The 13,223-nt window shown below is 45.5% G+C and overlaps 2 protein-coding genes across 4 annotated transcripts; one reads left to right on the top strand and one right to left on the bottom strand.

Moving 5' to 3' along the window:
- Positions 1-329: 329 nt before the first annotated feature.
- On the bottom strand, positions 330-9,769 carry Ly6g6f (lymphocyte antigen 6 family member G6F). 3 transcript variants are annotated; one of them, XM_076857772.1, is made up of 6 exons: positions 9,715-9,769; positions 8,908-9,237; positions 8,507-8,770; positions 7,379-7,534; positions 1,752-1,898; positions 330-553 (listed from the first exon to the last, which is right to left on the bottom strand). In XM_076857772.1, the coding sequence occupies exons 1-6, from the start codon at positions 9,767-9,769 to the stop codon at positions 330-332; spliced, it is 1,176 nt and encodes a 391-aa protein (XP_076713887.1). The 3 variants fall into 3 exon arrangements, with proteins under 3 accessions (XP_076713887.1, XP_076713889.1, XP_076713888.1); XM_076857773.1 differs by lacking the exons at positions 330-553; positions 1,752-1,898 and adding exons at positions 6,981-7,005; positions 7,155-7,221; XM_076857774.1 differs by lacking the exons at positions 7,379-7,534; positions 8,507-8,770; positions 8,908-9,237; positions 9,715-9,769 and adding an exon at positions 2,007-2,061.
- LOC143401692 (lymphocyte antigen 6G6e-like) lies at positions 4,081-5,286 on the top strand. Its single transcript, XM_076859335.1, has 3 exons — positions 4,081-4,132; positions 4,828-4,953; positions 5,063-5,286. The coding sequence occupies exons 1-3, from the start codon at positions 4,081-4,083 to the stop codon at positions 5,284-5,286; spliced, it is 402 nt and encodes a 133-aa protein (XP_076715450.1).
- Positions 9,770-13,223: the final 3,454 nt, after the last annotated feature.

A 13,223-nucleotide genomic window follows, 5' to 3' on the forward strand; every position in this document is an offset into this window, starting at 1 on the left:
TAGCAACAAGATCCAGTAGTCACTAAGAGAGATTCTGCATCATCCTTGGGGATTTTGTTGGTTAAGGGGTGCAATGTGGGATCGTGGTTGGGGTCCAGGACCAGAGAAAGGAGCAACCACTGTAACTAGGTCCATTGATGGGCCAGAAACCCTCAAACTAGAAGATAGATGTCCCCATATTGCTGCTTCAAGTTTCCCATCAACAAAAGGTATATGGAATTTTCCAGTCAGCTCTAGATTTTAATGGCTCACAGAGAAGTGCTTACTTTTTCACCTTAGATGTTCAGAGCTCCCTTGTTTCCTTGCTCCCTTGCCTACCCTCATTCCCACTACCCGCTCCATAGTCCTGGCAAAAGCCAGACCAGGGTGGTGGCTGCTGCAACCAAGATGCATGCTGGGGCCACGGTGCTTGCCACAGCACTGTTGCATAGGTCTCCAAAGCAGCAGTTCCTGTGAGTTGTGTAAGTCACGTCTCCCACCAATTCTGTTTCCACTTGGTTGCAATGATGGGTGGCCACACAGGCAGGATGGTGATGACTCAGGGTCACTGAAGCTGAGAGAAAGAATGAAACCGGGGTGTTGGACTCTTGGCTTCAGGATTTGCCTTCTGGGGCAGAGCAGATGTGATTTCAAGGAGCCCAAGGGAATTTTCTGCCCCCTCAAAAAACACCTCCCTGAAACCAAGTGATCAAAGTTAACACATTAACATTGTGAACTGCTGCTGTGGTGTGCTGATAAGGGAACAACATCACTTCTATGGTATTCCTGCCTGAAACACATGACCTCAATCTTATCATGTGAAAGAAAATAGAAGTTAAACCAGTTGTGGTAGCGCTTGCCTGTCAACCCAGCAATTTGAGAGGTTGAGGCAGGAGGATCACAAGATCAAGGCTAGCCTGGGGAATTTAGCAAGACCCTTCTCAAAATAAAAAATAGAAAGTGCTTAGGATAGCTCAGTAGTAGAGCATCCTGAGTTCAATCATCAGTACTACAAAAAAAAAAAAAAAAAAAAAAAAGAGGAAAAAACAAGTAAATAGACAAATCCAAATTGAGAGCAATCTACAAAACAACCTATCATAAAATTACATAAAAACAAAGTGACCTATCAGGGCTTTTCAAAAATATCAAAGTCATGAAAGACAAAGCAAGACTGAGCATTTGCACAGGCTGGAGAATGTAAAAAGACGTGAGAATGAAATGCAATGTGGGACCCTGATTTGTGTCCAGGACCAGATAAAGGACATGAGTGGAACAACTGGCTAAATCAAAAAGCCTAAATTAGCTAGTCATATTATACCAATGTGATTTTCTGATTTTGATAATTGTGCTACAGTTATGTGATATGTTAGCATTAAGGAAAGTTGAGTGAAGGATATACAAGAACTTCCTGTACTACTTTTGCAAACATTCTGTCAATCCAAAATTATTTCAAATTAAAATATTAAAACATACACAATATACCTCTTAGCCAGTGCTTGAAAGTTGGCCCCTGACTTAAGGGACGAATTTCTGAGTAAATGGGCCTATGATTCTTTCTGGAGAATAAAGAGGAGGGAGGTGAAAGCCCAAGATCTGTGGGATGCTCAGGTGCTCAGTGCCAGGAACCAGAAGGGTACAGACTGCTCTTCTCCAACAGTGGCACCATCTGCCCAGAGCCAGACGGAGCCTGGAAGGTTCTGGAAGCCAGAGGAATAAAGTGGGGCCTAAAGGCAGGGAAGGGCTGAGGGAAGAGGGAGAAACTGAGGACTCACGGTTCTCAGACAGTTTGCTCTGTCCCAGGCCTGGTTGGGGTTTACGCTCCAAGAAGCCACAACGTTCACCCTCACCACAGATGGTCACGGTCCCTTTGCAGGAGTTGCTGGGGCCTCCACCACAATTGTAGCACCGCATGCGGTTTCCTGGCAGGAGAGGCAGGAGAAAAGAGGCACTGGACCTGGGGCTTTCTGGGAAGTTGCTGGCAGAGGGTAAGACAGGCCATATGAGAGGTGAATTGGCCTCCTCCTTACCCAAGGCAGCCCCCAGCAGTGTGCAGATCAGGATTCCAACAAATTGGGGCTTCATCATGTTTACCTGTGTCAGTAGGGCCTCTCCCTCCCGCCCACCCCCCTCCCTGGCCCTGCTCTGCCAGCCTTATATCCCCCTTGTTTTAGGCTTTATAGGGCTATAAAAAGGGAGGAAAGAGTCTCCCCCAGCAGGCGCCAGGGCCCCAGTGGAGACAGGGAGGGGCCTGTGGATGCTCTCAGCATCCTCTGGAGCCTCAAACTCCTCCATCTTCAGCAGTAGTTCAAAAATTATTGCTCAAGAACTCCTGGGGGTCTCTAAGACTCTGTCAAAGGGTCTTCAAGTGTCTTCCTTTTCCAATTCCATTGGATTATCTTTGAGTTTGGATTTTCAACCAAACAACGTATCCCTACAGACTGAATATCAAAGAAGTGGATATGAAAACCCTGCCATCTTAAGCTTGACATGAAATAGATTCACAAAAATGTAAATCACTTCCACTCTTCTCACTGTGAAATTGAGAACTTGTATTTATTTTTCATAAAACTGTATTTCATTAACGTGTAATAGGTTTATTGTTCTTATTTGTGAAACAAATCAATACCTATTTAAAATGTCTTATTTTAATTTCTAATACAATACATATTGATATAAAAAACATGAAAACAAACTCTTTGGGGCATTTGGATATATTTTTTTTCAGAGTGTAAAGAGTTGGGTGCAGTGGTGCATGACTATAATTCCAGCAATTTAGGAGGCTGAGGCAGGAGGATTGCAAGTTTAAAGCAATTTAGGGAAGCTTAAGCAACTTAGCAAGACCCTAACTGAAAAAAAAAAAGTAAAAAAAAAAAAAGTAAAAATAAGAAGTAAAAGGGGGGGCTGGGGATGTGGCTCAAGCGGCAGCACACTCGCTTGGCATGTGTGCGGCCCAGGTTCGATCCTCAGCACCACATACAAACAAAGATGTTGTGTCCGCCAAAAACTAAAAAATAAATATTAAAATTCTAAAAAAAAAAAAAAAAAAAGAAGTAAAAGGGCTGGGGAGGTAAAGCACCCCTGAGTTTAATCCCCAGTACCAGAAAAGAGGGAGGGAGGAAGGGAGGGAGGGAGACAGAGAGAGAGAGAGAGAGATCCTGAGATCAAAGTTTTTAAATACTGCTGCTCAGTGTCTCTCCTGCCCTCACCCTTCCAAGTCTTCCTTATTCCTCCTTAGTCTTTTTTGTGATCCTGAGGATCAAACCCAGGGCCTCACCCATGCTAGGAAAAGCACTCTGCCACTGAACTACACCCACAGTCCTGTCTCCAATCTCTTAAACCCCAGTCAGTCAGACTCTGCCACACTCCCCCATCCCTACATTCTATCCATGCCTTTGTTCCCAGTCTCATTCTTCCCCAGTGGAAGCACATCCACCCAGCCCCACCCATGATTAATTTTTTTCCTCCAAGGTAGTAAAGCTGGGAGGGATAATTATGGGGTGGGAATGTTGAGGCTTGGGGGAGATCAAAGGTATATGAAGCAGGGTGGGGCTGGCCCCTCCATAGCTGGGCTGTGTGGGTGGGTCCCCTCCACAGCTGGGCTGTGTGGGTGGGTCCCCTCCACAGCTGGGCTGTGTAGGTGGATGAATGAGTGTTGTTGATTCCACCTTCAAACATCACACACACTCTAAAGATCTAGGCCAGGACTGTTTAGGAGTGTGACCTTGAGAAGCACACATGCACTGAGGGGACAGAGAAAACAAAGAATAAGAGAACAGAGAACAGCTTGAGATGGGGAGCAAGGGAGGGGAGCAGAAGGGAAGGCGACAGACATAACTCAGGAGCAGCAGACGGAGCTGAGTTATAAACACTGAGGGAACAGAGAAGACCCTCAAGGCACAGGCGGGGAGGGGGGTGAGAGACAGGGGCTCCAGAGCAGAGGGCTGGGGACCCTGCTGAGTCATGCTGGTGAAATCTGTCCTATTCCACCCCCAGGTTCTCTCCCTAGGTGTGTTTGTTTACTGGTCCCTCCCTGTCATGCTCAGATGTTCCATCTGGGGGTGCAGATCACATTCTCCCAGATTCCTGAGCCCAGGTCCTGCCATGGGCACCTCCAGCATCTTCCTCTGCGCCTTGTTCCTCTGTGGGGCATTGGGTAAGGGTGGACTGGGGAATCCTCAGGGGGCAGGGGGCAGGGGGCTGGGGCAGGGGCTGGCAGATTCTGAGGATTGGAAGGGAGAGGGAGCTGGGAGAAGCCAACAAGAGAGCAGGAAAGACTTTGGGGAAACCAACCACTGGGATGGCCTCAGGCCAGTAGACAATGTGAAAGAGCCAAAGTTGCCTTTCAGAGGCACTGTCTCTTCCTTGCTGGTCTTTGACTTGCCTTTGTGTCTCTTGTTCCTTATCTCACCTCTTGCTTTTGTGCTGGACCCCTCAGTCAATGTCAATTCCCATTTTCTTTTCTGCCCCTGATGCCATCTACTTAAGTTTTTTCACTTTCCCCCTCCACCTCTTCACTAATCTCTCTCTCTCTCTCTCTCTCTCTCTCTCTCTCTCTCTCTCTCTGTGTGTGTGCGCGCGCGTGCGCGTGTTTGTGTTTCTCTATGCTTGTCTCTGATTCTTTTGGCTTCTGTTCATGTCTGCACCTCCCTCTTAATTCCCTTTGCCTCTCTGCCTGTTTCTCTTCATTCGTTCTCTCTCTTCCCTTTCTTATTTTTCTACTTCTGTCTGTCTCCATTTTATGGTTCCTCTCTCCCACTTTATGTGCCATCTCTCTCTGTATGTCCCTCTGCCAGCTCATTTGGGGTTTTGCTTTTTACCTTCTTGCCCTGATCTTTGTTGACCCAACAGGTCTCACCACTTCCCCTGCCCAGGGACGGCTTCACTGTTACACCTGCAGCTTTGCCAAGCCTTGCTACCCTGTACCCACAGAGTGTCAGGATGATGAAGCTTGTGGCATCACTGTTGGCACCTCAGGTAGGAGTATGGTCCATTGGCCCTTGTCCAGGTGGCTCCCTACCTGTCTCCTTCCTGCCTTTCCTGCTGCCCCCCTCCCCCACCTCAGCATTCCTCCTTCATCCCACAGACCAGAATGAGATCATCGAGCGGAAAGGCTGCCTCCCAAGGACCCAGTGCCCTCTGCCAGGTCATGCCACCTACTGGTCACGTGCCTACGTTCTGCGGCACCACTGCTGTGAGCAGGACCTGTGCAACTCGGCTGTCACAGCACAGTGGCTCCCCAGTCTCTTCCTCACCACCCTGCTCCTCCTGGTGGCCAATTTTGCCTGGGGAGGCCAACTCCTCCACTAGCCTTGTGTGGACTTTCAGCCCCCAACCCAAGACTCCTTCACCATCAACATGGTACTGGAAATACCCGCATGGACACTTTTGAGACATGCCCAAGAACCTGATTTTGTACACAATCCTTAGACTTCTAGACCCAACACCTCCACAGACCCCTCCCAAGACCTGTTTCCCATGGGCACTGCTCTAGCCCTTGTAGACACCCACCCAAAGCCCAGCCTCATAAGAAACATCTGCTCTGTGTCTTTTGTCTTTTCCAAACGCCTGGTGCTGATGTCTTCTCTCAGCCCCAGGTGCCTAGCAAGATGCCATTTTGATAGAGCTGTGGTCCCAGGCAAGGGAATTGAAAGGGCACAAGGTATGGTGATGAGGAAGGTCTTTCTGGGAAAGATATAACATAGTAGGTGGGGAACTATAGAGTACATTTAATAAAGGAGCTATCTGGGAACCTAGCAATGGTTCAGTGTGTGCAGGGTGTGTGTGTGTGAATGCATGGGTGTGCTCTCTAAGAATGAACTATAGCTGCCTGACAGGTTGGGCTGGAGTGCTGGAACCTAAACAATATTCTCCTCATTTTCCATCTGTCATCTCATTCTCCTTCCTGCCAGTATCTTAGCTTAAGCTGCTGTAGCATGAATGTTTTAGGCAAGATATCAAAGGAAGTTTTTCTCCAGGGAAGCCCAGACTTGAGCCAAGACCCAAAAGGGGAAATGATAGGGTTACTTTATGAGGATGTGGCCTGGAGTCCAGCTCATCTCTGCCTGAGACTGGGGACTGGCCAACTTGGGAGTGTGAATGCCCTTCTCCACTGACCAGCCCAAACTTGTCTGTACGTAGGTGGCCAAGCATAACCAGCCTCACTAGGGAATCCCACCTGCTAACCCTTGTGGACACTCTTCTCTGCTTAGGGAGAGAGGGTGTGAGCACAGGGAGGTAGTGTTCCTAGGAGTCTGAAGTGATAACTGTTTAGCTCTGAATGCCACAGTGGAGCCCCACAGGGAAGTGTGTGTGCCATGGATAAGGAGGGAGTCTGGCTGGAGGTGGAGCGTAGGCACCCATATTCTGACTTGGTTCCTTCCCTTCCATTTGAGGAAGTCTGTGAGCTGATTAAATATGTTTGTTCCCTAGCTTCTTTGTGAGAATGAGGCTTAGCGGGTGGGGAGGTCTGGCTTAATTTGGAGGCATGTTGAGTCTTCTTTCCATTTTCTGTCCCTTAGTTCTCCCACTTTGCACTTCTATTTTTTTCTCTCTTTGTGTTTCTTTTTATTTTAACTTTAGTCTCTTTCCTTCTCTGTTCCTCAGTTTCCCCCATTCTTCTTTAGATTCCCCTGTGACTCTAGATTCCTTTATCTCCTCCCTGCCCACCTTACCCCTTCTCACCCTCAACAGGTACCTCAGCCTCCCCTCGATTCTATAGTATTGCATGCTCAGGGCCATCCCTCCTCTGGCCAATTCAAGACACAAAACCACACCTTTTTGTAGGTGACATCATGAAATAATGCTACACCTTTTCTTCAGCTCCCCCATCCCCATTTCCCAGGTGGCCTGAGGGCTGCAGGAGGCCAGATAGACAGTAAGTCACATTCTCTGCCCACCTCCCAGCCCTACATCCCCGCTGATGTTTTCAGGGAATTTTTCAAGTGCCAGATGACCAGGGAGAGAGAGAAGGTCACATTTCCCAGCAGCAGATGTCACCAAGATCACCTGGTCTTGTGGGCAGGTGGGCTGTGGGATTTGTAAAGCAGACTGTCAGATTAAGTATAGTTCTATTCTCTACTTCCTCAGGAACCAGAGCCTCATCCCCAATCCAGTGTTTCCTCTCCCACCCCGAGACCTTTTGCAATTTAGGCCTCTGTCCCCTGTTTGTTCCTCACCTGAGATGGGCCAAGTGGATGTTCTCATAGATCTGGATTTCAGGTTTAAAGTGAGGAATGGAGGCATCTGGGGAGAAGTAGTCAGAATGTGTATAGAAGTCTCTAGATAATTCAGTTGTGTTCTTTTATACTCCCTCCCCTAGAGAGGACAAGGTTCAGAAGCAAGATATGAACCTTTGCCTCACATATGCCCTCTTCTCCCTTCTGGAAGAGGGGGGACTCACCTCTGCCCTGAACCCCCTGGACTCTCCGCCTCCAGAGCATGATGCTGAGAGCTAGGATGGTGAATGCCTGGCCCACTGTGAGTGATAGCATCAGGATCCAAGTCACATCCCAGGCCATGGAAGGTACACTGAGGTTAGGAGAAGCATCCATGGAGGCTGTAGCCAGAACAAGACAAGAGGGATAAGGAGGGAGGCAGTGAGGGGACCTGTCCTTGTACCCCAAAGACAAACTCCTCCCAATCTGGTAGGATCTTCCTACAGAAGACTTCATGAGCTTCCCTATCCCCAATATCCACCATCCCACTTTGCTCTTTTCCAGACCTCTCCCCCTGACCCCATGGGTAGTAGAAAACCTCAGTAGAGAAGGACAGTGTTGCCCTGTTCATATGTGGACAGCTAGCTCTAGAACAGACCACCAGCCAAAAACTGCCCTCAGAGTAATTCAACTTTTCAAGAAAAAATAAAGTGTCTTCCATTTATTTGTTCTTCCATTCATTCTTTATTCTCTATGACTTGCTTAGTCTCACCACATGCTAGATACCATATAAGGTGGTAAGGATACAGAGGGCAATAAGGCCCAGCCGCTGCCCATTGACTGGCCTTTGATTCCCCAAAGAGTAGCCATTTGCTCCACATCCTGACTTAAATTAGTTATTCTACATCCAATAGTATTCATTCTCTCTTTAATGACCTTTTTTCTACTTTTTTTTGTAGAACAAATATATATTTTTTCCTTTTATCTTCCCTATCAATAGGCCATTAAAACACTAGTGCATATATCCTTTCTTCAAAAGCAACTGCCCCAACAATAATCCTTATTTTCTTCATCTCTGCTATAGGATATTCCACAAAATCATAAATTACACTATTTCTAAACAATGGTATATTCCACTGAAATATATACATCTTTGCTGCTAGTCTATTCCACCAGAAAGTTGGCTTAACCAATCCCTTTCTCTGTTATGGACTCAGTCAATGATAAAAATTGCCTCCTCCTACTAGCAATGAATGATCTGCTCCAACAGAAGTCACCTCAACCTGTCCCTAGTTGTCTCCTATTCCATCTACTTTCTTATCAGCAGGAGAGGGATGTTCCCCCACCCTGGCACATCTCCTCCCTCAGTTTACCTGCCAGGCTAAAGCTGACTCCTTTATTCTGAGACACGAGGCAGCGGATGATTCTTGGTCTATGGCCCTTGGGCTCAGGAAACCCTTCCCCAGGACACACCAAGAGCAGGGCAGCCCCATCACCCCAGAAGGAATGAACACGTCCTCTCACAGGACCCTTCCCCTCCAGCCAAGTCACAGAGTCCAGACGTCTGACAGGGACCACAGAGCACAATAGGACAGAGCAGGAGGATCCATCTGTAGCCTTTGCAGAGAACTGGGATCCTGTGGAGGAAAGAAGACCTTTCAGTTCTTTGGGCTTCCCCAGTCCCTACAGCTCGCAGTCTCTGGGTTCTTTTCTACTCCCTCCCCATTCAACCTTAGGTTCCTATATGACTGGTACCAGGTTATTGGTATCTTACCTTTGAGAACAGAGACATCATACACTCTCCAGTTCTGATACCTGTGGTGCTCACCCAGCACGGTGCACCAGTACCGCCCAGCATCTCCATCCTTGGACCCCTCCAACCACAAGGAATAGTTTCCAAGGAGTTTGAGCCTGGATTCCTTTCCAGGTTTCCTAAGGTTTGGGATTGACCTGGTCACTTGGACCTGGGCCACCAGGATGGTGGAGGAGCCTGCTCCAGGGCTGTGGAACCATGATAGGAGTTCATCTCCACGTAGAGTGGGTGGTGAGGGACACGGCAGCTCCATCGCTTCCCCCAAGGCTACATAGATGACCTGGATGTTGTCTGTGAGGAGACAATTGTATGAGGCCAGAGACCTCCTTTTGCATCAAGGCCCCACTTGTCCTCCAACCCCTGGCTCCCTCCCTCTATTGGGTCTCCCAGCAGTGACTCAACTGGTGAACACATTTCTTAAGTGACAACTACAAAGAAAGAGAGGTGGAAGGAAGAATGTACAGACTTTCCTTCCCCCCTCCCCAAGCTGGTGGAAGGGTCTGGAGATGAGAGAAAAGCCTGGAATAGTTGGCAAATGGCCATCTCTTTAGACATTTACTCATCTGCTTTTATTTTCTAAAGGAAACTGTACATAACCTGGACCCTCATTTCTTCTGGGTCTTCACCAGTGGTAGAGTCAGGGAGAGGTCAAATGGGTAAGTCTGTATTCTTGAGTTGATGCATTCTCCAGACCTCTAAGGAGAAAGATCAGTAATCCCTCCCTAATCTTGCAAATAGCTGAAATATCTCCCACTTCCTGCCCCTTACCTGTAGCAGCCTGGGGGAGCCCACAGAGGAACAGAAGGAGAAATAAGACTGCCATGGGGAGAGACTGCCAAGTTCTTTTGCTCTAAGACTGGGGTTACTAGGGAGGAAACAGAAACCAGATAAAGGCTCATACTCCCTGAGCTGGAGTGACATGGGCCTCTGGAAGGGATGAGAATGCTGGGGAGATAAAACCCAGTTGCATGTCTACGGGGGAAAATGACCCCACCTTTCTGTTTTGGGGGTGGAGGAGAAACTGATTCAAGCCACTTTTACGTCGATGGGGTTCCAGGTCTCTATCTCCAGTCAATTTGGAGGTATATTCTGTGATCTTTCTTCCACTCCCGAGAGATATTAGCCATGAGCCAAGGTCCTGAGTTCTTCACGGAACCCAATACAGAGCTGGACATACAGTTAATGCTCCATAAATGATTGGAGTGAGTTTTGCTGTGGTTTCCTGGTATACCACAGACCTCTCTCTCTCTCTCTCTCTCTCTCTCTCTCTTTAATTGTGGAGGAACATTTTAATTATTTTTATTTATTTATTTTTTCTGTGGTGCTAAGAATTGAACTCAGTACCTCACACATGCTAGGCAAGCACTCTACCACTGAGCCACAACCCCAGCACCTCTAGAACTCTTGAGAAGTATTCTAAGCTATTAATCAAAGAGAAGAATAGCAGGGATCTGGATTATTCATTAATTCATCCCTCTGCTCCAGGCAAGACTGAAGGAAGCTCTTTATACAGTTCTAATAGTTTTTAATGCGTTATTTATTTTAATTAATTAATTAATTTTGGTGCTGGGGATCAGATCTAGGACCTCATGCATGCTAGGCAAATACTCTACCACTGAGCACAATCCCAGCCCCTAAATTAATTAATTTCCTTATTTTTGTTGTACTGGGGATTGAACAGGGCTTTGTGCATACTAAGCAAGTGCTTTGCCACTATCTGCTTGTGTTTTTGAGGTGCTGGGGAATCAAACTGACAGCTTTGCCATGCTAGGCAAGTGCTTTACTGCTGAGCCACAGTCTAGCTCCTTAAATTTTCCCCCTTCTCCTCCTCCTTCTCCCTCCTTCTCCTCCTCTTCTTCTGTTTTTTTTTTTTTTTTCCCCTGTACTGGAGATTGAACCCAATATCACTTTACCAATGAGCTATATCCAGCCCTTTTTTATTTTGAGACAGGGTCTTCCGAAATTGCCCAGGCTGGCCTTGAATTTGCTATCCTCCTGCTTCAGCCTCTCAAGGAACTGGGATTATAGGCATGCATCACTGCACCTGACCTTAAATTATTATGTTTTTTTCTTGTTGGTGCATTATAGTTATACATAACTATAATTTTGATGAAATGAAGTCATACATGCATGGATTTTAATTCATTCCATTACTGTTCCCAGTGTCCCCCTTCCCTTCCCTTTTCCCTCTCCCTATTCTCCTTACTCTATTGATCTTTCTTTCATTCATTTATGTAATTATCTAAAAAAAATTTCAGTTGTATATGGACATAATACCTTTATTTATTTACTTTTTTATGTGGTGCTGAGGATCAAGCCCAGTGTCTCACGCATGCTAGGCAAGTGCTCTACCACTGACTACAACCCCAGGCCCTATTTAATCGATTGGTGCTTTAGAGATATACATAAATGTGGAATTCACTATGGTATATTTATACATGCACAAGCATAATTTTGTCAAATTTATTCTGCATCTAAATTATTTTTGCTGATTATTTTTGATGAAATTCTTCATACCAGACTATATATGAGGTACAACTATATAAAAGCTAAAACTGTGATATATATATATATATATTTTTGGGCGGGGTGGGTACTGGGGATTAAACCCAGAGGGATTTTACCACTGAGTCACATCCCCATCCTTTTATTAAAATTTTTTTAAAATTTTGAGACAGGGTCTTACTAAGTTGCTTAGGGCCTTACTAAGTTGCTGAGGCTGGCCTCAAACTTTCGATCCTCCTGCCTGAGCCTCCCAAGTTGCTGGGATTACAGGTATGGGGCACTGCTGCTGGCAAACTGTGGTATATTTACAGGATGGAATACTGGATAGTAAAGAGAACAAACACAGCCCTACTATGAAGTTGAATCTCACAAGTGTCATCAGAGTAAAAGAAGTCAGACACAAAGAATATGTATTGTGTGATTTTTATTTATAAATAGTAAAAAAAAAAAATGGAAAACTAATGTGTGGGTGAGAAATTCAGAGAGTGGAATATCTTGGGCGGGGGGAGCAGGTAGCAATTGGCAGGAATCCAGAGGTTCTTCTGGGTGCCATAATGATTTGTTCTTGATTTGGGTGCTGAATATATAGATTTATTCACATCCATCCCTTTTTTTGTATATGTGTTTACTTCAATAAAAAACTAGAGTATATGTATTATGTAGGTGTAAGATACAATGAAAATAAAACAAATCTGTATATATGTTAAGAAAGAGAACATTACCATTTCAGTTAAAGTTACCTTATAAAAAAGTTACCTTATATTTTAAATTTGGTCTTTGTCTTTCACTTGTTTTTTATTAAATTTTATGTGGTTTTGACTTTCATACAATGCTATCATGTTCTATGTATTCTTATGTGGTTTTCTTTCTTTCCCTGAACATGATGGTTTGTTGTGCAATTCCTCCATGCTTGAGAGTGATAATTCATTCATTAAAAAAAAAACAAGAAAAAAAAAAAACAAGTATTACACATACTTTAACAATGTTGTTTTCCTATGATCCTCGTATGGCTCTTCATTTACTTAAGCCTTTGTTTACGTAGTTCAATAACTTTGTTTTTAAATATTTTTTTTAGTTGTACATGGACCTTTATTTTATTTATTTATATGTGGTGCTGAGATTTTAACCTAATGCCTCATACATGCTAGACAAGTGCTTCACCACTGAGCTACAATCCAGACTTCAATAACTTTTTTATATTTTTTCTCATAAAAATCTAGCATTTCTTTTATTACGTATACTGCTAGACACCTTATCTTTTTTATAGCTCTTGTCAAGTGCTCCTAATCTTGTGTTTCGTTAGTTACTGGCACTAGGGACTGAAGCCAGGAGCACTTTACCACTGAACTACATCCCCAGCTCCTTTTATTTATATACTTATTTTGATACTGGGTCTCGCCAAATTACTAAGGCCTCCCTAAATTCCTGAGGTTAGTCTTGAACTTGCGATCCTGCCTTGGTGTCCTAACTTGTTGGGATTACAGGTGTGTACCGCAGCGCCGGCAAGCGCTCCTAATCTTATCCAGGGTTTCTGCTATCACTCTAGAGTCTGTTCATATTAGAAAATAGAAAGAATGATTTAACAATTCCGGGCAATTTTCTAACTTTCCCGGTTGCAAACGCTTCCTATTAATTTCTGACCATTGCTGTACCCGTAGGTCCAGCAGCGCGAAACCCTTCCCAGTAAGCGCTGAGAAAGTCGCGACTCGGCACGAGGCGGAGCCGGTACGTATTGACGTCAAGGGCACGCAACACCTCAGAGGCAGGGGAGG

This window comes from Callospermophilus lateralis, chromosome 6, assembly GCF_048772815.1.
Source record: "Callospermophilus lateralis isolate mCalLat2 chromosome 6, mCalLat2.hap1, whole genome shotgun sequence".
Taxonomy (NCBI): domain Eukaryota; kingdom Metazoa; phylum Chordata; class Mammalia; order Rodentia; family Sciuridae; genus Callospermophilus; species Callospermophilus lateralis.